Source organism: Hemicordylus capensis, chromosome 2 (genome assembly GCF_027244095.1).
Source record: "Hemicordylus capensis ecotype Gifberg chromosome 2, rHemCap1.1.pri, whole genome shotgun sequence".
In the NCBI taxonomy this organism is placed as follows: domain Eukaryota; kingdom Metazoa; phylum Chordata; class Lepidosauria; order Squamata; family Cordylidae; genus Hemicordylus; species Hemicordylus capensis.
In genome coordinates, this window is record NC_069658.1 from 410,019,931 (window position 1) to 410,046,855 (window position 26,925).

Sequence of the window (26,925 nt, forward strand, 5' to 3'; positions counted from 1 at the left end):
GGATTCCACCTGCTATATACTGTATGCTGCATAGCCTTGTGCACCCATCTATGTGCAAGTGCACTAAGGACCAATACATCCACCCACTTGGAGATATAATTTCTAGAGACTCTGGGGAGGGAGCTGAATCCTGGAGAATGACAACTCTAGCAACTCACATGAAGATAAAACAAGGCATCCCCAAGGACTTTTACTCTCAGAAGGCTTTACTGCGAGTTTATTGAGAGGCTTTACTGTGAACTCGAAGTTGTCCCAAAAAGTGGATGCAAATGTGGGGGGGGGGGTGTTTGCCCTGGATACAAATCGGGTTACACTCTGAACAGTGAAAAACCAGAATTGTGTGTTAACTGCTCCCCGAAAACTCGCAGGGACTTCAGGGTAAATCTGACTGATATGTGAACACACACCCTCCATTCCGGAGGAGATGCGAGTTAAAGGGCTTTAAAAGCCCCGTGCGAAAAACCTCCAAGAGGGATAAAACAGGGCAGTGATTTACCAGGGACAGATTCCAGAAAATAGGAACTGGGGATGTGCACAAAATGGGATTCGGCCACCTAATCGCAGCACATTAAGGAAGTGGCAGCGAACGGAGAAGCAGCTAAGGACCTGCACTCCTCCGTGTTAAAGGGGATGTGTAAGGGGCCCCCCCCATGTTAAAGGGATGTGCTGTGACTCAGTGTCCAAATTGTGTTTCATGCACATCCCTATTAGGAACTATCCCTGGTAAATAAAGACAGCTGGAATCTATGGAAATACGGAAGGGAAAGAGGACTAGAATGGGCAGAAAGGGGATATAAAAAGAGGGAAGGACAGCAATGAAGCCAAAGGAAATGAGAACTGCCGGGCACACCTTTAGCCCTTCCTGCATATAGCTGTCTTGCAACTTAGAAACTGTGGCTCATCTTCACAGTCTCCCATCCATGCCAAGTTCTGAAGTCATGCCCATATAAGCCATACTCAGACATTATGTTGAACATTCATACAATGAGTATACAGTGGACACAGGTATGGCAGCACTTTATTTATTCATTCATTCATTCATTCATACATACATACATTTATATTCCACTGTTCCAGAATGGAGTAGTGGTTGGAGTGTTGGACTAGGACCAAGAAGACCCAAGTTCAAATCCCTATTCAGCCATGAAACTCACTGGGTGATTTTAGGCCAATAGGCTAGGCTGGCTTTTGAATATATCAGAATGGGTTCCAGTTCCACCCCTTCTGTGCAGCTGAGGTTGGACATGAACTCTGAATCTCTAGCCTGCAATACTGAAAGTTTTATCTCCTCCTTTGTCGTCTGCCTTTAAGCTCTCCAGTGCATTTGCACAGAAGCAAAGAACTTAGCACAGGCACATTTAGCAGTTCAAACTGTTAGTGAGGACTTTTTCTTAATTGCTACCATGGCCAGCCTGTACCTGATTATATCCTGGCAACAACCACAAGCACAACACTTGTCAGTGGAGTCAGCTTCAGACATCCAGCCATGAGTCATCAAGTGACGAGAAATCCATTGATGTACAAAATCCCTTGATGTATGTGCACAGCAAACCAGCCCTGAGATGGGAAGTCTATGAGAAACAATGTTGGCATTAGCATTTCTACTGAACCTTTTAATCTTTCAGTCTTGGCTATTTTCTGTTTGTCAGGCGGTGACAGGTTGCCACAGCTCCATGGCTGTTCTGTGAGAAGTGGAAACAGGCATCAAACGCCTCATAATAAACAATGCCCACGGAAATGAAGGAAGAAGCATGACCTTCCAGCAAAGGTTTATTACAGCAGCAAGGGATGGAACCACAACGGTTCATTGGCTGAAATGTAGGAGAACGAGTAAAACCAACATATTTATTTATTACAATTATACACCACTTCTCAGCCATGATTTGTTCCCAAGACTTCCACAGACACATGGGCACTTTGGCTTCAGTGACTCATGCACCAAGCTATCAGAATAGTTTGGTACATTTCCCAGATGAGCTAGGGCCCTGAATTTTGATACAAATGTAGCGCAAGGCACCCCAGGTACAAGACAAATATGAAAACATGACATATTTGTGCACCCCTGCCTCAGAACAAGGGGCTCAAGTCCCAATGCCAGTTTCTGTTTCAGGGACAGGAGACAGAACTGTCCCTATTCAAGGGGCAATTAAGACACTGCTCATCATTAATTTCTCAGCTGGAATCAATAGGAAGCTTTGGTTGGATCTTCATTGTTTCAAAATTATGACATGTTCAGTAAGTCAACACACTAACTGCCCCCCACCCCCGCCGTAGAAAATGGCATGCACTTTCACAGACTTGTATATGTTGTTTTATATTTTTAGGGACATAGGAAGCTGCCATATACTGAGTCAGACCATTGGTCTATCTAGCTCAGTATTGTTTTTACAGACTGACAGCAGCTTCTCCAAGGTTACAGGCAGGAACCTCTCTCAGCCCTATCTTGGAGAAGCCAGGCAGGGAACTTGGAACCTAGATGCTCTTCCCAGAGTGGCTCCATCCCCTGAGGGGAATAACTTACAGTGCTTAGACTTCTAGGACTGGGTCTCACGATCAGTGAGACCCGGTTTCTCATGGTGAGCAGGAAGAGCAGGCTAAGCCCGCTCTCCCCGCTCACAAGCGGGCAGGGAGCCCTGCGTGGCAGGATCGGCCACCCACACGATGGACGGCTCCGAGACGGAGCCAGCGGGGGGTGGGGGGAGCGGGGGCCACGTGGCCCCCGCAAGCCCCAGTATGCCCTGCGCAACTGCGCAGGGCATACTGGGGAGACCCCCAAGCTGGGAGGCTGCTTTTAAGTCTCCCGGCTGGGGGTCTACTCATGAGTAGGCACGGCGCAAAGGCACGCTGTGGCTACTCATGATTGTAAAAAGCAGGTTTGCTGGAGCGTTCGCTCCGCAAACCTGCTTTTTACCAGGGGTTCTCGAGTGGGTTACCCGCTCCAGAGCCACCGGGCTCGGCTGCGAGCCTTGTGGTTCTTACAGTCACCAAAAATCAGGCTAGCCTCTGCTAGCCCAATTTTTGCTGATCGTGAGAAGCACCCCCTAGTCTCCCATCCATATGCAACCAGGGTGGACTCTGCTTAGCTAAGGGCACAAGTCATGCTTGCCACCACAAGACCAGCTCTCCTCCTTTTGAATAACTTTATTTAATATGTTCAATCTGTGAAACAGAGTTTTTCCCCGTTCCATGTCTGTTTCAGAGATCTGTGCCTGCAAATCACTTGTGGAAGGGTGAACAACTTCACAAAGAGGACATACTAGCTTTAGACTATTACCCTTCTTGCCCTTCTTTTGGACTCCTTGCTACAGTCAGCTTGGATGGAGAAATCGAAGTATAGAACATAGAAATTCAGTGCGTATCTCTGCCTCTGAAAAACACATGGAAGGTAGAACTTGCTTCTAAAAAGATTTTCTAGTTTGTTGGCTTTCAGGGTTCATATGCATGATTTCAAGTGTCTTTAAACATGCAAAATCCCATGGATCCCTGGGTTCATAGTGCTTCCCACTGCGTGTAACTAAGAACTGTGAACCTGGTCATGGTATGTGCACAAAGAAAACCATCCCTAAGTGGGACAAATTGACCTTGATTCCAAGATATACAAAGTCTATAATCAAAGACCAGGGTGCGGGGATCATCCTATTAGTTCGTTGCATAGTTGACCATCTTGTGCATCTTATTCATCATGTTCGAACTGTTGAGGTTCTGGTTGGGATTCTCTTGTCCAGCACTCTTTCAAAGTTAGGCACTTTACTCTAACCAGCCTTCATTGTTTTTCTTTCACTCATCTCAGCATGCTGGATAAATGATGAGTGTTCTTCCAATATGTTTTAATCATCTGAAGCATAACAAGTGTTTGCAAAATGTTTTGAAGTTGAAAAGAAGATATGGGCATAATCAGTGTTATTCTTACTACTATCAGGATGCAGCATGTGGATGTTGTGGTTGTTATTATTATTATTAGTAGTAGTATGATGCTTAAAAATATGAAATCTAGAAAGAATGTGATTATCTAAATCTGAGTGTTGTGATATATTTACAGAACAATTCATTACAGCTGCGTTTAGATAACCAAATGCTACAGTGAATGCTTGCTTTAGTTTTCTTTGTTTTATTATTTGTAGCTGCCTCAAACAATTTTTTGATGATGCAGGATATAAATATATTCAGTCACTCAAACAATAAAATACACAGGGCAAGGGCCCTGCCCACCTCCGCAAGCCTAAATGCATATAACTTATAGGTGTTACAGGCACTCTCCACAGAGTTTCCAATCACATGGACAGAGCTTAAGCATGTACAAGATGTATACATGTGCAGAAGAGCCAATGAGCATGTGGAGGTTGAATGGGGCCTAACACTCAGTCCTGCTCCCCCATCTTCCCTCCATTCTCTAGACACAGTTCGTTGCTGTAGTGATCAGCCTCCCCTCACTCTAAAGAGTCAAACAGAAGTGAACCCTGTCCTGACTGACAGGCTGGTGAACTCCAAGGCTCAGCCAATCAGCACACCAGGTGGGTGGGACCTAGAGAGTCATTGGGGAGAAGAAGGGTTTCTTTGGGAGAAGGAAGCTGGCTGGAGGTGCAGAGGAACACATGTGGCCATGGATGATAGCTGCAGCAGGATGACTGCAGCTCTTGGAAGATAGAGCTGCAGGGGTTTGAATTCTCAACCCGAGTTTGGTGAGTTCAAGAAAAGGAAGCCAGGGCTTTGGATTTGGGAAGTTTAGTCGAGGGGAAAGTTTGTTTAGTCAGACTTGGAGTTAGACTTTCTGTTTCTTTGGTGTGTGCTTTGTTACTGATGCTGTTCTATGATTGCTTACCTCTGCTGTAAGCTTTTAAGTGTGCTTTTGCATTTTCCTACATCCCTGTTCTTGGCAACTGAGTAACCACAATTTTTAACGTGTGCTGCCAACATCATCTGGGATGCTTTTTGAAGTATTCTTGCAATACTTCAACCTACTGAGTATTTTTACCTGTAACTAAAAGCTGAGAAAGCCTCACACAGAAGCAGTCTGTAGCATTTGAATAAAACTGTTTTTCTTTTTGTTCTTTTCTTTTACAAACCTCTCTGAGTGGATTTTTAACTCAGGAGAAAGTGAGGGCAGAAAGGGGATTTTACTCTGACACAAACATGCCTCAGACAGTCAACAGCTGTCAGGTTTTGCACCACATGCCGGGATACACATGGAAGATTTTTGTACTTTTCCAATAGCAAAAGAAAGAGAGTTTCCACCCCAAGCCCTGGGGGGGGGGGCGGGTCTAAGCTCTGTTGATAAGTGAGTGGTGGTGGCAGCCTTAGAACCTACCAAAAATTACAGGAAAGTTTTAGGAAAAAGCCTTGTCAGAAAGCTCAGCAGGGATGATTCAGCATTTTTCTTCCCCATACGTGAGCTTGTTCTGAGACAAAGGCTTTAATCAGCTACGGTTGAAGAGATGGGAAGTTCTCCCATTCCTGTGTTCATTCTATACTAACTGAATATCTGATGAGCTCCATCAGGGGAGTGGGGTCATCATGGCCAATCTGCCTCAACCTATGGATGTCTGTTTGAAGGCATGTTGAGAGTTTACACATATACAAGTGCATGTGCAAAGGGTCCTCCTTCACATATTTGAGAATCCTGTTTTTAAGGTTTCCATTTGCATGAAGAGGTCTCTGCTCTTGTACACTTGCACACTCTCTTCAGACTGTGTATAACAGCACTCTTTTTTATTGTCAGAATGGAGCTTAGGAGATTCCAGTTTGATTACCAGCTTGCCCACGTACGGTCTCCTCTGTAACATAGGTCATTTGCTCCAATGGAGCGAGAAACTACTCTTCCTTCAGGATTGTTCTGTGCACAGTACTTTACAAGACAATGCAATCCTCTTAAGTTCTTCTGAGGATGGAGAGTTTTCACTGGTGTTGTGTTTGGGGGGATCCAAAGGAACTAGGCAATCCTTGGATATGCCACGGTTGGTCGTGACATCTAGACATACCAGTCTAGGTATATTCTTACCTATTTGGTTCATACAGTCTAGGCCTCAAATCTCACTTGAACCCTAACTGAGAAAGGAAGCAGGCACTCACACAGGGATAGGAGAAGGAAGTGCATGCTCCTGGGGCTGAAGGAGGTTGTGCAGAGCTGAGCTGCTTCCCATATCTGTGTGACATCTGAAGCAGCCCATTGAGAAAAGACCCTCCAGGAATAGCTTCAGTCAGAGTTGTAGTGTTAGGTATCCATAGGTTTCATTTTTCATTATCAGGTCACAGTGCTGTGAAAAAGAAAGACGTATGACACAGATTTGGTCCCTTCATGGTTTTTATTACCTGCCTATTATTGGTTCCAGGTGTTTATTCTGTCCCAGCTAAAAAATGATCTCTCTGTTACAGGACTGTTGCTAATCAAAGGAACAGTTATCTGGAGACACAAATGGATTTATCCAAGCTCGGGGCATTACAAATTACAAATTGTATCACAGAACTCAGGTACATCTTTGCAGTTCATTTTCAATATTTAAGAGGGCTTCGGATTACAGAAATCAAGCTATTCATTTATGTTACCATCCCTCTCTATCTGTTGTATACCCAAAGAGGTGCACATTCAAAACTTTCTTTTGATAGAATTTGCACATCAGATTCATAACATATAGACAAAAACACCACTAATTTCCTTTAAGACTTTAAGAATGAGCCACAATCTTGAGTTTATAAACTACATAGGAAATGCATGACGACTAAACAATTTAAAAATCATTATCATTTAGTAAAAGATTTGTGGTAATGGTGACAGTGGTGTTTCTGGCAGTGACTGGCTGAACTGCTCTGATGTTACAAAGGGGTGGGCCAAGCAGAACTACCTCTTTTTGCATACACCACTCACAGACACTGAATGAATGAAACAATCCACATTTCTACCACTGTTTATGAACTGTGTATCCCTCATTAATTCTGAAGGGCATTAAATATAGCATTGAAATTTGGTGTGTGTTCCTTTAAAATACTCAAAAAGCAAAAAGGATCAGACTCCCCACTTTTGAGTATTTAAAAGGGATATGTATTGAATGTGTCAGGCAGCATAAGATATGTGTTTATTTTGTACCTGAAATGTAGCGTAAGAATTAGAACTGAGAGGGATGGAACATGTGCAGGTGGGAACTTCACAAAACCAATGAGGAAATGGAGAAATGTTTTTCAAAACCCTTCAGGATGTTGGCTGTGTTTTGTGTTTTTATAATACACATACTGCAGTCCAAAATTATTCAGGCATAGGAGTAGAATATATCATTATGTATAGACTCATATAATCAACTTGATAGAAGGCTACATCACAGAAGCTTGAAGGAAAGGTTCCGGAAGGTTCTGACAAATGGTCTGATTCAGGATTCTAGTCAGTGTCAGTTGTTCAGAGTCAAAAGGCCATACTACTCAGGAGTAGGAAGGGCAGCTTTCCAGGCCTTTCTATTGGGTATGTAGGGCTAATGGCTTTGTGGCAATTATCATCATATGAGCTTGCTTGCTCTTAGGGAGATTTTGAACTGAATCCAGCCATCACAAGAAAGACTGATAAGAAATGTGTACAACAGTGCTTTTGCAAAATACCTAATTTTTGATAGACTATAGGCTGTAAAAGAGAGAAACAACAGGGGTAGGGTGTGTATGAAAAAGTAGTCCATTCTCTTTCACATGTGTGAAAAGAGTGTCTTTTTAGAAATAATTACCATTGCTTTAAAATGAAATCTGAAGGCCCAGTGATCAGCAGGTGGACAGTTATTATTGTCCAGAAGGCACAAACAGAAAAGGCTGGCTATATTGTGTTTTCGAGAGGTAGAATAAGATCACTGTAATGATCTGGAAGGTATTGTCATGAGCCTTCAGTTTTAAATATGTCGAACTGAATGTTTCAATATGCTGTACCTGGAATCCAATTAACAGTTTTGTTTGGAAGATGTCACAGCAAGCCACTAAAATAGGCAAAAGGTTTTTTTCAAAAACTCTCAGAAGCTCCCTTTCCCCTTGTCTATTGACAGATACTAATTGTGGCAGTACTATAAGAAAAATTGAGGGTGGACACAGAAGGGGCAAAGCGCATTTCTGGGTGGATGGGCAGTGTCCCACACATTAGATTTCTGAAACAAAGTGGGGAGCAGGTGGAGGGGGCAAACTATTTGTCTGAGGGGTACTTGCCGCCCCGCCCCACGGCCCTCTGGAGCCGCCCTCTGGAGTCCTATAACTAAGAGAGGGCACCTGATAGGGCAAACCTAGAGGAGGAGAGAGCTGATTAGCTAAATAGGATCTAAGCCAAGTCCTATTTTCTTACACATTTCAACATCTACTCATAACAATAGAATACTGCATAGACAGAAGCATTCCAGCTGCTTTCTAATTATGGAATGTTGACTCCTTGAAGATTTGCCAAAATCACAACCTAAATATTTTCTGGAATAGCTTCTAGCACCTTCTCTTTTTTTTAAAGCTAGTTTTCATTAGCTAGTGTCACCACTGGTGCCAAATTTTATGTCTTTCCAGCACCAGATAAAGAACCTTTTTATTTCCCAGGCTTTTCAGTATGTTACCTAACTCAAGGGTTCTCAAACGTTTTGATACTGCAATCACCTAAAATAGTATATCTAACCTTATGCCACTTCATGATTAAAGCTACTGATGTCATTAGATTTAAGTAGAGATAAATAAAGCACATATACCTTTTCAATGAGAAGGAGAAGCTTGCTTGTTCCTGCTTAATTTTTCAAACCTAAGCGTTATGTTTGAGGCAGCCAATCTAATTTAATTTAAAATAAATGCTCCTATTTTAACATTCTTCTTATGAAGTTTGCATTTATCTTTCCATTTGTAGTTTTTGCAATATATCAGAGGATTTGCTGAGAAGCCCACACACACACTTGCACAAGCCTCTGCACTTCAGAAGCAGGGCCTCTATCACTGCACCGATACTTTTCTTCGGCTGCACGCACACACAGCATTAATCAGGATAGGAACATAGGAAGCTGCCTTCTGCATGCAAGCAGGCAGATGCTCTTCCCAGAGCGGCCCCATCCCCTGAGGGGAATATCTTACAGTGCTCACACATGAAGTCTCCCATTCAAATGCCAACCAGGGCAGATCCTGCTTAGCTAAGGGGACAATTCATGCTTGCTACCACAAAATCAGCTGTCCTCCCATTCTTGTATTCCCAGCAATACAATAAAACAGTGGCTGTCAACCACTGTTTTATTGTACTGCTACGTATCTTAGCACTGTTTTGAGCTGCCCTGGGAGTTTCTTAACTAAAAGGTGGCATATAAGTTTTTAAAGGAAGGAATATTGTTTTTTAATTAACGACAAGCAGTACAAATTGTTAAAACAAAACTCCAGTTGAAATACTGCAAGGAAACAATACTAACATTCCTACTTGGGAAAAGACATCTTCACCTATCGGTGAAACACAAGCATGGAAGTGACTTGGCAAATCTCACTGGGCAGGACATTTCAAAGAGTTCTTATATCCCAATGAATCTTACCTCCAAGAAGAAAGGAACAGAGGGCAAAGCCTCATTTCTTGACTGGAGTGGGCAGAGAGGATGATATGACAGGAGGTGTTCCCTACAGTATCTGAATCTGTCTCCTCTGTTCAGCTCCTTAAGGAAACACGTGAAGCCTTCTGATTCTGGAGAGCCAATCACGGCACTGTGGATAGTGTTGAACACCTCATGTTTGGTTCAAATTCCTTCATCCTCAGAGGCTCCACTGACAGAAATGCCAGGCTCTGGACTACAGAGAGGAAATTTGTGGGGACATTCGGGCAGGAAAGGAGATGGAACCTAAGAAATCTATCAACATATTCCCATCACAAGTAAGTTTCCTTTCCTGCTTCTCTTCTACTGCAGTGTTCACATCACTGAACTTTCTTTCCCTACTATGGCTGCAGTATACCTCTGATAAGCAAGTACAATATATTGGCAATGTCCTGCAAAGGATACTACAGATATAGGATCAGTGAATTCAGTCTACCAGCGTCGCCAGATGCCCACAGCCATCACACAAATATTATGAATATTCTGCTCACAATGTGTAAGTACTAAAATATTCAAAATAAGTTTGGCCTTCCAGCTCAATTGGAGCCTGTATAACTGTTCATCTCTGCCTTACGCAGATGTTCGGTAAACCAATGTATTCTTAATCAGCTCCAGAATAGAGTTCAGAGGTGTATCTAGGGAAAATAGTGCCCAGGGCAAACACAGAAATTGCGCCCCCTGTCCAAACATATGACACCCATCTTTCAGATAACTTCACCATAATATCAGCTGAAAAATACAAGTCAAGCTTGTTAATCTTTTAATATTTAAAAAACTATTTAGCAGTGGACGTAGCCAGACCAAAAAATGCTGGAAAACTACAAATTTCAGTATGCTGGGGCTCATGAAATACCCAAGTACTATGTGGAGGTGTACTTGGAAAACTAAACAGAAGTGCCTGTATAATTCTCTACTACAGTATGTATTGTAGCATCACCATTACACAAGTTTTAAAAATCAATGGAGAATTTGACTTTTCCCAGATACTCTGAAAATAATTAAAGGATATGCAGAGTAAACTGTGTCACTGCTTGGAATATATTCTAGTATTTCAGAAAGACAGTTAAAATGAGAGAAAGAGAGCAAGAAATTCCTAGCGGGCCTTAATAATATGGATTTCACATTGATTCAGAGACAAACTCACCATTAATAACCATATTATTAAGACATCACATTTAACTCACTTATCACAAGAAGCAAAGTAAGAGCAAATGAATACAATCCTAGCTCATAAACTTCAGCTTATTATTCACAAGCCCTGATTCTCTGTACATAGTGCCAATCTGAATATGTGTACAGTGTCTTATATTATATTAATTTTCTAAAAATTTTTTAACCTGTAGCCCCTTCAGGGGGCTTCCTAGAGGCCGTGGGGGTCTGCCCTCCCCCCGCTGGCCTCTAGGGCCTTGCAGGGACCAATTGAGCATGTGCGGTAGCCATTTTTTAAAATAATCTTTTTTTTAAAAAAAATGGCCGCTGAAAACAAAATGGCCACCGTGCATGCTCAAATGTCCTCTGCAAGGCCTGGCATGGCCTAGGGCCTCACAGAGGCCATCTGAGCACGCGCAGTGGCCATTTTGTTTTTGGCAGCCTTTTTTTAAAAAAATTAATTCTACAAAGTGGCACCCCCCTTCAAGTGGCGCCCGGGGCACGTGCCCTGCCTGCCCCACCCTAGATACGCCCTGATAGAGTTGCATAGGAAAAGGTGCAAGTTTGCAGTGCAGACCATGTAATTTTGTTTAGAGTATGTGTGCTAAGAATACATTATTTAAAGATTCTTAATTAAAGCCATTGAAGTTTGGTTTTTTTGTTTTGGTTTTTTAAACAAAACATATTGTACTACACCAGACAAGCATGAGCAACATCAACAAACACATTTAATTCAATCCAGATGGAAAACTCCAAATGGGCTATCAGATGCTTCATATCTAACACAACTTGGACCATTTACTGTGCCAGAGTTTTAACAAATGTGTTGCATAAGGCACTTGGATCATCATTTTGAGGAGGTTTGTGAAAACTGGCAAGCCGTGCATCAACAGAGTTCAATCAACTGAGCCCTATTGTTCTAAGTCCTCTGCGTTCTTTCACATGAATTCTGTTGTATTGATGAGAAAACAGCATTTATTTCCAAAGTAAAATGTCATTTTAAGAAAATACCAGTGCAGGTTTGAACAAGTGTGTTCTCTCTGAGAAATCTGGATTAAATCTGTCATAATCAGGCTGCCCTCCACCATTCACAGGCCAGAGACACATTCATTAGGTTTTTTATTTTTTCCTTCTTTTAACATGGATTGAAACATTTATTGCCATCACCATCCCTTCCCTAGCTGATGTCAACAAGTACTTCCCCCAATGCAGTATCATATGGAGAGGAGAGGAAGGAGCAATTCCCCTTCACCAACACATTCGCCTCCCAAGTCCCTCCTTACACTTACTTTTGTTGCTGCTCTGGCAGCGGTAGCAGGGCAAGAGAGGGAGGACCTCCCTCCCTCCCTCCCAATGGCCAGTATGCTGCTGTGGCTGCATGCCAGATGCAACATGCACTGGGAAATGGACAGAGGCAGAGGGAAGGCTTAAATTTCTTTCCATCTCAAATTTAAATTCAAGCCAAAAAGAAGCTTCTGGGGTTGTAGTGCTTGCCTCACATTGAAGTGAGCATTATGACCCCATCTGGATTTATATTCCAAGATGTACTTGGATAATGTTTGGATCCTGTATTACCTGTATGAGACATATGGGGACAGAGTGTGCTGTTACGAAAGATGATGACACACTTTGTAGCGCACCATTTATACATTTTCAGTTTAGCAGGTTAATGCTGCCTGCCAGCCAGAACTTTATTAAGTTCTTTCTTCCAGAGGCCGTTTAGTCCTGCATGAAACAATGCAGAGTGCCCACAAGAAAGAGATTGCAACTGCACAACAGGCTCACTGCAAAATGTGATCTTCTGAGTCCTAGGTAAATAATAACCTTCTGGAACTGCTGAATGTTTTGTTCTGTCATTGAAGTCTGGACCAGGTTCAAAAGTCATCGTTTTCACATAGGGATCAACACAAAGTGATGTAGGGCAGGATTTGTAGTCCTACTAGGGCTACAAATAGTGCAATGAAGTATGCTATAACTTTCAATGATCTCTTTTGGTATATCAAGATGCAATATATGACTTCATTTCTTTTTTTGTGCACTCTGTATTGCTTTGATAAGTTCCTTGGAGCTCTAATAGAAGCTGGTATATAAATCTTATATGCAATGGAATGTTCATGTCCTTAAGCAATCTTCAGCAAATAAAATTTAAACTATAATTGTGCATTCAACTATTGTTTTTTAGCCTACTTTCCAGTAGGATTATGAGTTCATCTGGCAATCCGTGTGTGTGTGTCCTTGTGTGCCCCACCTCCCATCAACTTTGCAATGCTTGGGCCAATATGAACCAAATCAGGGAATGTTATTGGGACACATAGGGACACCTCAACAGCGTAGTTTGTGATGATGTCATCCACTCCAATTCCAGATGACGGATGCATTAACCTTTGAGGCACAAGTGGGCTAACTTGTGAACCACCTAACCAATTTGAACCAAATTTGCTGCAGCTGTAGGGACACATAGGGATGCTTCAGTGGTGTAGTTTGTGATGATGTCATCCATCTCATTTCAAGATGGTGGACTCATAAACATTTGAATATGAATATGACAAATTTTTATATACAGCGTTTGTTCAGTTTGAGGCACAAGTGGGCTAACTTGTGAACTGCCTAACCGATTTGGACCAAATTTGCTACAGGTGTAGGAACACATAGGTACAGCTCAAGGGCATAGTTGGTAATTATGCCATCCACCCAGATTCAAGATGGCAACGCATGAACATTTAAGGTGCAAGTGAGAATTGATTTGGACCAAACCTAGTACAGTTGTAGGGACACCCCAAACGCATAGTTTGTGATGCTCTCATCCACCCAAATTCAAGATGGCGGATGCATGAACATTTGAGGCACAAGTGGGCTAACTTGTGAATGCCTAACCAATTTGGACCGAATTTAGTCCAGTTGTAGGGATAGTGAAAGGAACGTAGGCGGATTAGTCCTTACTCAAACAACTTGTTCATTACTGGTGGCGCAGTGGTAAAACTGCTGCCCTGTAACCAGAAGGTTACAAGTTCGATCCTTACCAAGGGCTCAAGGTTGACTCAGCCTTCCATCCTTCCGAGGTCGGTAAAATGAGTACCCAGAATGTTGGGGGCAATATGCTAAATCATTGTAAACCGCTTAGAGAACTTCCAGCTATAGAGCGGTATATAAATGTAAGTGCTATTGCTATTGCTATTACTGAGTTGATTTTCGGTTTCTGACTTCATGAGCACCCTTCTACAAATATTCACAAGTCTATCTTCTGAGCAAATTGTTCAACAAAATATAAGAGTGTCTCTTTCTCTTAAAAGTGGAAACAAAACCAAAATCTTCCAAGAACTGTGTCAACATCCAGGAATGTTAAATAGTTTTGAAAACCACAGAGGTCTGTTATACTTTATTGTAATCTTGCATCTGTCTTTAAAATGGGGTGGAAATGCTCCTTCACCCATTGCAGTCAGAAAATGTTGCTTGTGTTATTTATGTTGATATATTAAAATGAAATTGAACAAGGGTTTGAGAACTGATGACTCTGAAAAAGCAGTTTGCCATGAAACTTTTTATTAGGAGTGTAGTTTACTAATCATGCTCAGGTCTAGTAGTGTGCACGAACCAAAAATCACGGTTCAGTTTGAATTTAGATCAATCTGAACCGAACTGCCTGTCGCCAAACCAGTTCGGATGAACCAACCGGCTAGTCCAGTCTGTTTGACCAAACCAGTTTGGTGGTTTGAGCAGCTATACTTGTAAAGGGGAATATAGTGAGGATTCCTCTTTACAAGTAAAGGGGTGGGGGAGTCCACTAAATGGCAGTTGGGGGGGGCAGAGGCACTCTTACCCCTGGACTTCAGGGCTGAAGTGCAGGGCTTCCACAGCCCCTGGGGGCCAAGATGTCTGCCCAAGGTGGTGTGGTTTGTGCCCTCAAGAACCTACGTGTTAAAAAATGATGCTTGACTTGAAGCGGGGAGTGGGCCTCCAAAGGCCTTTCGGTCCAGGCTCCAAAATTACCTAGGTGCAACTCTGCAGAGGGCAGCAAGAAAAGAAGTTCTTAGTGGCCTGGCATGGCTGCTGGCGTCACTGCTTGCGCAGCCCAAGTGCATGCCGATCCCTCTTTAGCACGTTCTGCACCAAGTGGTGGCACAGGTTGAACCCCCCAAGTGTTCAACCTTTTCTCCGCAGAGCCAGAACCACGCTGCCGCTGCGGGGGTGGCTTGCTAAAGAGGGGTCACTGCATGCTTCAGCTACACTGGGAGGGAGTGACTGGTGGCTCCATAAGCCGTGCCAGGCTGGTAAGAATTTTAAACGATTACTCTCGTCACACCCCTGACTGCCTTTCAATGCCGAACCAGGCTTGGTTCGGTTTGAGGCAAACTACTGGTACCGCATCAAACGGTTAATGCACACCCCTACACAGGTTTTCTCCCTCCAATGGCATAGGGAAGACATGAGCAGCCATGTTATCTTCTGGGCAGCCCTCTCGTGGTGGCGGGGGTGTGTGTTCTCTATCCTAGCCGCAAGGGCAGAGGTGTGGCAAGGGCGCCTCCCCACTCCCCAGATGGCAGTGATGGCAGAGTGATGGCTCCTACCGCCCCTTCTCCAGTTGGCCCTGATGCCAAGGCAGGTAGGAATAAAGAGTGTGTGCATGCCCTTGTTCCCAGCCACCTTGGGACTGTCAGAACCCGAGCGGCTGGGAAGCAGCAGTGGGCTGCAGGAGCACCACATGCTATTGGGGATGGGCAGTGAGGAGGCCCCGGTTGCAGGGTGAGGTGGCCTCGGAGGCAAAGGGTGTGGGTTCTTTGGACCCATCCGCCCTATTGTAGCTCCACCACAGTCTCCCTCTCAATGCTGAATTCCATGTTGGCATTAGACATTAGAGGTGCACATGCCACATCATGCATGCACTCCAGTGCTGCAGGAGAAATATATGCTGGATCAGTTATGATATGCATTCGCTCATGCAGTTGCTGTGGGAGCATGCAGGGTTGCCAGCAGGCTTGCAGACAGACTGTGTTTACCTAAAGCCCCCTTGAGCTGAAATGAATTCCTGCCTCCACCCCAAGTGTTCAAGCTTTTCTCATATTTAAGGTGATGATTCCACATGTTATCTGGAAGGGTAATACTGGACAAACAATTGCTGTTATCCCCAACAAGCACTAATGGTTATCATATGACAGTGTCTGGCATGAAGCAGTCAATGTCTGATAATATTTTATTGCTGATGTACAGTAGCAATTAATCTCTGAGAGATCTAGCAGCTGATTGTGCTCTAGCAGTGAGATTTCCAGAGTATCTGCCATGTCACAGTTAACCTGGTATCAGGATCAAACATGCAACCATCAATACTTGCAGTATCTGACACACCTAACATTCAGTAGATGTCAATATCTGACAGTATCTAGTAGATTACTTGTGTAACAGAATTTAGTAAATTTTCTATGTATTTATGCATACATTCATTCAATTTACGCCTTTCAGGTCAAGGTCTCACAAAATAGTTCTAGCCACAGCTGCTGCTGGTTCTTAAACTGCAGGAAGCCCATTAGAAATAAACCCCAAGAAAATGGCCACCAAGAAGAGCCTGGCAACAAATGACTGCTACAGGGGGTGGGGGTTCTCCTCAACTGGATTTAATTAATCAAATTTTGAAACCTGAAAAGGTTTCATTTCAAACCAATCAATACTGTGTCTTCAGTTGGTTGTATATCTTACTGAGATATCTGTGATAGAGGCACTATTTTCCAAGATGATACCATTAAAGAAATCTTAGAGGCTAAATGTACATCATGCAAACAGCACGTTACACATCAGCACCTCCTGGCTGGGAGCCTGACAGCAGCCCTACCTGCTCCTGAGGCAGCTACATGAGTGCAGCTGTGATGTGTGAATATGGTGCATTTTCTAGTCTTTGGCCCAATCTGGCATTAAATGTTTTGCTCCGTAGGCATTCTACTGTATTTACCCGAATCTAAGACTAGGTTTTTTCCAACTTTATTTGGTATTAGAAATCAGGAGGTCATCTTAAATTTAGAGTCATGTTCCTTTCAAGTAAATGCAGGTATAACATAAGAACAACCCCACTAGATCAGGCCCAAGGACTATCTAGTCCAGCATCCTGTTTCATACAGTGGCTCACCAGCTGCCTCTGAGAAGCCCACAGACAAGAGGTAAGGGCATGCCTTCTCTTGCTGTTGCTCCCCTGCAACTGGTATTTAGAAGCATCTTACCTCTGAAGCTTGAGGTGGCCTTTAGCCACCAGACTAGTAGACTTCTCCTCCATGAATATGTCAAGCCCCATTTGAATGTGTCAAACTGGAGGGCTTTCCCCAAATGTACAACTCAGGTACACAGTGATGCGGTGACAGTACTCACCTAGACCTTTTTCAGATGGCAACTTTACCACGACTTTACTTTGGGAGGGTGAGTGTGCATTTACATATCGGCCAGATTTACCCTGAAGTCCATGCAATATTTTACAGAGCACTTCACACACAATTTGGGTTTTTCCTCTGTATTGGAACCTAGCCCGATTTATGTCTGGGATTTTTAAAAAAAAATCTTCTTTTTGCGTTGGAGTATCGGTTATGCCTCGAACTCACAGCAAAGCCTTGCGGTAAAGTCACGGTAAAAAGCTTTGAAAAAGCTCCAATAATTTCCCCACTTAATCCTGTGCTTTGATCTGTGTGAACTTTACCCAGTCATGTTGGTCTTGATCATCAAAAGAGTTATGCATATAAATAATTATACAGAAAATCCTGAGGAAAATTTTAGTACAAATAGCTCAACACATCCTCCAACCATCTTTCCCCTTCCCCACTCCATGGCAGAAGAAAGGAGCTAGAGGAAGAAAAGCCCCATTGTGCTGAGACCCCAGTAGGGTTGGGGTTCATCAGCTCCTATTCCTTCCTATCTCCCCTCATTAGGGAAAACAGGGTAGACCAAAGAGAGTCTGTTGTCCTGTCAGGAAATTGCACTATGTTTCTCATTCACCTGCTCAAAGACTCACACATGCATTGGTGAGCAGATCCATGATAATGTTTTGTTTTGTTCTTAATATAAGTAGGACACATGTTGGAGTCATACAGCTCATCAGTTTAACCTTCCATACCGCCAAAATTCCAGTCACCCTGTTCTGAAAAGCCTCTTAATCTTTTACATGCGTTACTCCATGACAGTTATTATCCATTATAAAGCCCAGTGCACTATGTTCCAGTATAATTCATCTTCACAACATGCCTCTGAGGTAGGCTATTATTATTCCCATTTGATGGATTGATAATTGAGATTGAAAAATGGTGACTTGTTCAAGGCTATCAAGTGACTCCATAATTGAACTGGGATTTGACCTACGGTCTCTGAGGTCCAATGCATTTATCAGCTGGCTCACACAATGAGCTTCTCCCTGCACAATATTTCAAATTGAGCATAGATGAAATTTTATATAAAATAAAAGCCATTCCTTCTGTATCATGCTTCATTATAAAAACTGGGCTACAACACTTTGCATCACAGGGGATGTTAAATCATTTTAAAAACTATTATGCATTCGGAAATTATGTGGTGGGGTGCGATCCACATTCTTGTGGGATCTGGGGGCCAAATCAGACACAGTATAGGAGATCTTTGAACAGGAATTACCATTTTAAAGGCAACCATAGGGTGGGGGCAATTCAGATCAGGGTGACAGTACTAGAAAGATTAACATTTTTAGCTTACTTTCCTTAAGGAAAGTATGCTTATGAGATCACCCAGGAGACAGAGAGAGAGAGAGAGAGAGAGAGAGAGAGAGAGAGAGAGAGAGAGTACTTCACAATACCTGGACCAATATGAACCACATTGAGTACAGTTGTAGGGACACCTCAAAGGCATAGTTTGTGATGATGTCATCCACCCCAATTCAAGATGGTGGATGTGTAAACGCTTGAGGCGCAAGTGGGATAACTTGTGAACTGCCTAACCGATTTGGACCAAATTTATTCCAGTTGTAGGGAAAGTGAAAGGAAAATAGGCAGATCAGTTCTTACCAGAACTACTTATTCCTTGTGTCATTTGCCTAGTTGAAATCATCCCCTGAAGATGTTATTTGTCCCACAGAAGGAAATATACAGGTATCATGTATGTTATCTGTATGTTATCCTGTGAGGGAAATAGCAGCTTGGGGGTGTGGGTTTAATCAGGAAAATGGTGATGGAGGGGAAAGGGGTGAAACACCCTCCCACAATGCTGCAATCCCAATACTGAGCTGGGGCAGCCTCCACTGCTATTAATCCTATATAAATACACACACATACACACATTCCTGTTGGCCCCGTATGTGGCACAAGATTTACCATACCACAAAATCTGGATTTACTTTGTTAAAAGCAATAATTACCTTGAAGTTACAGAAGACGGTTTAGAACTGTGTGGGCAGCTGACGATGGAGAGGGCAATTGGACAGGGCTACTGTCAGAAATTGTGCATCTGACCTTGCCCTCCCTTGAAATGCAAGCTCGTCCAAAGCCTCTCAAGGTGCTTCCGTGCTTTCTTTGACTTCAGCTCACAGCAGGCCCTATAAAAGGAAGCAGGAAGAGGCTGTTGGCAGGTGATCAACAGCTCCAATTAGAGTTCCTTGGCTGTGCCTTGAACCGGTTTGTTCTTTCCGATGTTTTCTTTGCCTGGCTCTGCCCTGTCCCTCCCTGGAATTACACTTTCCCTGAATCCTGCCTGGTCTTTTTGCCTGCTCCCGCCTGTTTGCGCTTAGCTTCCTCGATCCTGCCTGAACCTACCCCACTGGCAGATCCGTCCAGACTGCCCACATCCCAGCATGCCCACTGGCAGATTTTTTAGGGATGAAAGGGTTTTCCCTTTTCTGTCCCTTGATTGTTTATCTGGCTTCTTCTGACTTGCATTCTACTGCTCTTGAATTAGGAGAATTTCTACAATTACTTTTGAATCTGAGCATGCACCATGTGCCTCCCTTTTTAGTTCCTTCAGTCCATTTGCCAATTTACCATGTTGCCATTTACCAATGTACTTGTGTGCACAGTGCACAAGAACACAAACTTGATGTGCTTGCTTGCATGTGAGATTATACAAGCTTCTTCCTATGTAGTGTTCCATTGATGCTCTAGCTCCACATTGCTAAAACAGCAATAATCCTATTACTTTTGCTTGGGAGGGGGGCACAGATGCCCATGTACATTGGTGAAACTGCACAAAAAGAATCCAAGTGCAATTGTAGATGTCTGACCACATCCAGATAGATTCTTACAGTGCTTTCCCAACGTATAAATTTCCATACATGAGGCAGGGGAGGGGGACTACTTGAAAGAACTAGAAGCTGAAACAAACTATACATGCACAAGCATTCGTGCAACATCAGAAATATAAGAACAACAATGAATTCATAATGCATCCATTCCAATTTGAAAACAAGACCAATGCACATAGATCTACCCACAGTCAAGGACTGGACTCGGAGATAACTAATCTAAAGCATTCTTTAAAAGCTGGCCAGGATCAAGGATTGGATTTCTTACAAACCTCATACATATCTCTGATAGTATGCCCTGTCCACACAGCCTGTTAAAAGCAAACTGACGTTTCCAGAGTCTAATAAAAAATTTTAAACCTCAGAAATAGTTGTTTGCATAACTTGATTTAATTATCTTGATCTGGGCCCCAAATTCTTCTCCATCTAATCCAAGCTAATGTGCAATAAGATATCATGTGCTTCTAAACTAGTTTCCCTGATTCCTGCATCCTGGGTGCTTTCCTGACTGCGTGAGAGGAAGTGGGGTAAAATCCAACAGCTAGCCCTGACATTTTGAAGTTAAGAGTCAGCTGCTTCAGATGTTCAGATTTACACCACTCCCTCCATTGCTGAGGCTTTGAGGGGAGAGAGAGAAAGGAGGAGGAGAGGAAGAAACCCGCCCCATCTGCACACAAAGCACTTTCCTGAGGGAGGAGGAGGAGGAGGAGGAGGGGCGGGTGACTGACAGCTTTCCTTCACCTTCTTTGTTGTCCCATCCCCTCTTGGTGAATTTGTGCAAGGACAGCAGACCCAGGCAAAAAAAAAAAAAATATTGACACACACACCTCTAAAATCAAGCCGTACTTCTACAGCGGCAATCCTATGCACACTTACCTAGGAGGAGGCCCATTGAACTAAATCATTTACTTCTGAGTAATCCCAGCAAGTCTGCAAACTGCTCTCAACACTCAGCTACTATTTCACCACGCACATACAACGTGTTAAACCTAAAACATCAAGGTAAGATCTGAAACAGTCTGTGGCTATGCGAACGGCACCCTGCTGTTCTTGTATGCAAGACAGTGTCAAAACCCAGATCATACGAACGGACAGCAAGCCTAGACGTAGTGAAGCAATTTCAAGGTGCCATCTGGAATGCCCCTAGGTATGGCATTCCGTGTTTCCTCAGATTTATATTCACCTTTTTTCTAATATTCATGCACCCAGCCAGATGTGAATATTACGTCCAGTTATACATTTGTCAATTATTTTAGTTGTTTCTTTTTGTGCAGAATTATCAGAATTATCACCTTCCTGATCCTAGGGCATACAAATGAGGTTAGATCATGTGATGGGAAGAAACCGTTTCTATCCAACCGCCCTGCAGAAGGTCGAACCACAAAGTAGCAATGAGAAGCCACATGCTTCCTTCAGACCTCACAACTGTGGCAGAGGACCAAGCTAACCAACAAGAGAGGCATGCTAAAATCTAAACTAAGCTCAGTGGCCTACTTAACCACACCTTTAGTGCCAGTAATTTCATTTGCAAGAGACAGAAAAGAAAATATTAATTTGGATAAACTGAATTATTTAAAGGATTTAGAAAGGGAAATAAATAATGCTGATGCCCTTAATAGATTTAATGTGCCTAAGAGGCTTGGCATATGAAGAGCTTTATGTACTTTTGACCTGAATACTATTAATGTTGCCCTTCTTCAGTAGAGTCATACTCATGGTAACATGGTATGTTTGAGTTGATTCCATGGTTCCATGAGTTGATTGGGGTTTTTTAGAGCCAGGTCAATACTTCATTCTCTTGTTGCTTTTTGGCTTGCTGCTTTTGACTGATTCGAATATGGTTGGGGGTATGAGATAATAAAGCAGAGTATATTATCTTAAGTACTGCCAATAGCCACCATTTAGGAATGTGCATAACTGGTTCGCTCACAAACTGGACCAAGGTGAACCGGGCCAGTTTGAGCAGTATGATCCTAAACTACTTCTAACCAGTTAAAGCTTGTTTGTTGAACCGACTAGCCCAGCCAATCAGTTTGACCAAACCAGTTCACTTTGGTGTGGTGCCAAATTTGAACTGAATTCTCACCAAACTGCACCAAACAGTCCATGCACATCCCTACCACCATAGTTGTGGTTCTGTTATGATTGCTGTTGCAATAATGATTTTTATTTCCTCAAAATAAAATTTTAAAACTCTGCATCTGTTTTGTTTCACTTTAAAAAAGTATTCATTTTTAATACACTGAGGTGAGTCTCATGATCGGTGAGACCCACCTTCAGAGGGTTTGCGGGGAAAGTGGGCTTAGCCCAAGACAGCCCAGGGCAGCCGGATCGGCCACCCACACAACTGCCGGCTCCGTGATGGAGTCAGCGGAGGCTGTGGGGATCAGGGGCTGCCCAGCCACCAGAAGTTCAAGGATGCTGAGTGTGTGGGGCATCCTGGAGAGAGCCCCACCTCTCGGCGGGGGTCACCTCATGTGTTGCACATGATCAAAAAGACGGGGTTAGCGGAGTGCTTGCTCTGCTAACCTCGGCTAAGGGGAGGGGGAATTAGAAGAGTTTGCTGCTGGGAGTTGCACAGCTCCCGTGGAAGCAGACGATCAGCAAAAAGCGGTCTAGGCTCCCTTAGCCCGCTTTTTGCTGATCGTGAGAATCTCTTCACTGACTGAGTAAAATAAAACTATTTTAGTCTCATCTGTGTCTTACACTACTTCTTTGTTCCTTCTACAACACACCCATTAAGCTGAACTTATTGTATTTCTTAATGTAGACAATGCAGTTATTTTCAAACTTCCTGTCCTCAGTGGACTCTTTCCACATTAGGCCCTGCAAGTCTGGCATAGGACCCCTATACCTTGCTGAGAATTCTGGGGGAAAGGGGAGTGTCCTATGTGCACACTCAGTTCACATGGAGTTGCTGTCAGGACTACTGAGCATCTTAGTTGCCATATGTGGACTGATAATGTACTCTGTAACACACCCACCATTCTCCCACAGCTGTGTTTTGGGGAAGACCCATAATGGCAGATGAGATGTAATTTAGGAAAGCTTGTACACCATTACTAATCTTCTCATTAAGAAACCTTGGATAAACTTCCATGGAATCCCAGTGTTCCTCTAACACTTCTGATGTAAGCAATCATGCAAATTTACAATATTTTTTTCCATTGGTTCAGAAACCTATATAGTCGTCTCCAAGAGGAAAGGAAAGGAAACAAAAAGAAGAGGGCTTCAGCTAAGCAGCCAATATTCAATGATGGGCAGCTCTTCAATACAGTCGAACCACTTGGAGATACGGAGCAACAGATTGCTGAGAAAGCAAAATGTGAGAGTAGTGAAGAGAATACAAAGAACAGCAAAACTGAGCCAAAGGACCAACCACAGGGTAAGCAAATACTCACTGAGTATGAGCTCTTCCTTAAGGAACTGAAATGTGTTCATGGGGGAAGGAAGCTCCATGGGCTTATTCCTCACCTTGGACAGAAAGGGCTGGACTTGTTTAGCTGGAGACAAAGATAAGATGGGAGGATTGCTATTAAGACTCTTCCCAAGGTCAAAAGGTTGAATTAAGGATGATGAGGGCCATTCTCCATGTTTCCTTTCGATAAGACAAACGTTGGCTGACATCCTGACAAATGGTGAACTTGCCCAAGGACAGTGTGCTAGAGCAAGGCTGTTGCATTAGCTAGTTGTGCTAAGCCCGGAGTTTGCATTCCAGATTAGTGTTGCACTACTGCAAGCATGATTGCACTTGTGCAGCAGATGTGCAACTGTGGCATGCCTGGTATGCAATAAAACAAACTTTTGCATTTTGAAAATCCCTGCGACTTCACACAGTTACACAATCTTCTCATTTTGCCACTTTGTTCATGATACAAGCCCACAGGATATCAGCCATTGGTCCCAAACAACAGCCAAATCTACTTAGGTTGGTCATTCTGAAGAACTTTGTACCCGTCATTTGCCAGCAGATACCAGTGAGCTGATGGACACCCTGAACCATTGTTTGGAGGCTGTTCTAGGTTGGATGGGGGAAACAAGGTGAAACTTAATCCAGATAAGATGGAGCTACTCTGGGTATAAAAACAATTGTCCAAGTGGTGAAGTAAATCTGGTCTTGTATGGGGTCACATTCCCCTGAAAAACAGAGTTCATAGCTTGAGGATTCTCTTGGACCTGATCCTGCCCTTGGAGACTCAGGTTGTAGCAATGTCAGGAGTGCCTTTTTACAAGCTACAGCTGGTATGTCAACTGGGTCCCAAGCTGAAGAAGTCAGACCTGACCTCAGTCACCCATGCATTAGTTACATCCAGATTAGATTTCTTACATGCACTCTTTGTGGAGCTGCCTTTGAAGATGGTTTGGAAGCTTCAGCTGGTCCAGAATGCTGCCATAAGAATGCTTATGGGCGCTTCTTGAGTATTACACTCGTTCTGCAGCAGTTTCTCTGGTTGCCAGTTTGCTTCTGGGCTAGAGTCAAAGGGCTGTTTTGACTTTTAAAGCCCTATGCAGCTTGGGGCTGGAGTACCTGTCAAACCGCATTTGCCCAGATGAATATGCCAGGACTCTGCTTTCTGCATCACAGGCCCTGCCCAAGGCCGTACCACTGACCAAGATTTGGTTGGTGGGGACTAGGAGTGGGGCCTTTTCGATAGTGGCCCTTTGACTTTGGAATGCCTTCCTGGAGGAGCTTCACTGAGCTCCCTCTTTTAGAGTTTTTGAAAAGGATTTAAGGAGTCTCCTCGAGAGAGAGAGACTTTGTAGTGTTTTGAACTTGGCTTTAATTGGTTGCCAGTTTTTAGCCAGTTTATAACCTACTATTATACTGCTCTGCTACCTGTTTACTCTTTAAAAAAAAAATGCTGTTCTATTGTGGTTTATTATTCTTGTGAAGTGCCCTGAGAAGCACTGTGCTGGGGGGGAGGGAATATACATATTTTAAATAAATATGTAAATGTTTTAGAGGAAAGAGTGGGAGAGCACTGGAAGAGGCTGGCTAGGCTAAGCTGTTTTGGAATATTTCTCAATATTTGTTATTGGAGGTCTTTTAAGAGCAGTTTGGACAAATGTTTATTTGGGCTTGTTTGAGTGGTTGTGAAGAATAACTGGGGGATGTCTTACAGCTGCTTCTGGCCCACATCCCAAGCCATGTTGTTTGGCATGCAAAGTGCTATGACAAACCTGAATTCCTAGTAGTACGTTGCTGGAAAGATGTCTTAGTTTCAGATATTACTAAGGATCATAGGGTTTTGAAGTTGGAAGAGATTTTTATTGATTGATTGATTGAATGAATGCATGCATTTTTAATACCGCCCTAAGCCAAGGTCTCACGGCGGAAGAATTTTGAGATCTTCTAATCTAGTACATTCCTCAGTCAGGCATGTAGCTATCACAAGGCAACCTTATTATATCAAGGTTGGACTGGTTCTGGCCACAACAGCAGCCTCCCTCTCCCTGTGAGTGCAGCACCAGTTGAAGGGAAAGCCTGCCCCTGCAGATCTCTCCATCATAGCTGCCTCTGTCGACTGCTGGTGAAAGGAAGCCCACTAGCTGCCCAAACTGTTAGACTGAAGTCCACATATATGTTTATTTCTGAGAGGGCAATGTATGCAATGTATTTTTTCAAATGCAAGAGCAGCTATTTGCTACACTATACCACAGCGATGCCACCTCCCTCTCTCCAGCAAGACCACCCACATCTGTTACATGGGGATGGGCTATAGACTGCTGTTGCTGGGTTCACCTGGTGTGGATGAACCTCGAAAAGTGAAATGCAACCCTGGCCCTGTAAGCAGCCACCAATGAAGTGGAGCAGGACACAGCAGGGAAGAGAATGGGGAGAAGAGGAGAGGCTGGTTCTGTCAGTGGCAGCCATATATTCTTTGTGATGCGCAAGCCCTTCTCAGATACTATAGAGCTTCCATGGACAAGTGGGAGGGGGCAGGACCACCCTGTTCACTAGGCAGACCTAGGCGATTGCCTAGAGCATCAGTTCTTGGGGACACTGCATGCCTCCTATCCCTTTCCCTCTCAAAGCAACTACTGATATGTCTGACTTCCTGGGAGTGCCCATTTACTCTCCTCCCCCTGGAGGGAGAATGAGGGGTGCGGGGAGGGGGGAGGAAGTGTGAGCGAGCAAAGCCAACCTTGCTCTCTTTTGTTTTGCTTTGCTCTCTCTCTCTCCCATCCCAGCACATGAGCGGCCGATGTGGCTCAAGTTAAACCTGGGGGATCTGCACTAATCTCGGCTGGGCAGGGGGCACCAAAACCAAACTCTACTGAGGGCACCCAAAAGCCTAGGGCTGGTCCTGGGGGGAGGAGCGGCATAGCAGCAGCAGCGACTCTCTCCACTTGTTCTAATGAGCACACATTTGTTGAGAGGGGCACCTGCAACTGCAAAGGTATGCCTCCAGCCATGCACGCTCATGGCAGCCCTTTGTGTCTGGAAAAAGATGTCATTCTGGCCTGTGTGGCAAGAACTTCTGTGGAAAGTTCCAAAAAGGCATTTATCTCATGCAAAAGAATATGTTTCATCCACCTCCTGTCGGGTGTCTCAGTTTGTTCCACCTGAGAGCAGCAACTACTCTGCCTGTGGAGTTAAAAACAAGGAAGTGGTCGTTCCCAAGCCCTCGAGTGTAAGGAATGCAAAGGTTTCGCCTAGATCTCAAGGCTTTGCTCAGTCAAACGTCCCATGGCAGCCAACAGGCAAATATTTGAAATATTAGACATATGAAACTGTAGGATTTCACACCAGGATGGAGTTAGCAACAGATGGTTCTAACAGGCAGACAGCTTCACACAACTGCCAAGCTATTCAATAGATTGCAAAGGCCTGACATATTGCTAAGAAACAGACTGGGACCACACTGCCTTTTTCACTGAAGGAATGCACAGCTGCAAAAAGGAGGTTTGGGTTCATTTTGTACAATGTGGCCTCCAAGAATATGAATTTCATATAAGCTCTAATGGCCATACAGCCCACTAATAATCATCATG

The 26,925-nt window shown here is 43.6% G+C and overlaps 1 protein-coding gene across 1 annotated transcript in view; it reads left to right on the forward strand.

Moving 5' to 3' along the window:
* Positions 1–7,356: 7,356 nt before the first annotated feature.
* The window catches only part of LOC128348286 (uncharacterized), a 46,421-nt gene continuing 26,852 nt past the window's right edge, over positions 7,357–26,925 (forward strand). The window contains exons 1-3 of the mRNA XM_053304103.1: positions 7,357–7,444; positions 9,612–9,829; positions 23,106–23,314. Of these exons, the coding sequence (XP_053160078.1) occupies positions 9,687–9,829; positions 23,106–23,314 (352 nt within the window). The 5' untranslated portion in view covers positions 7,357–7,444; positions 9,612–9,686. The remainder of the gene's footprint in view (positions 7,445–9,611; positions 9,830–23,105; positions 23,315–26,925) is intronic.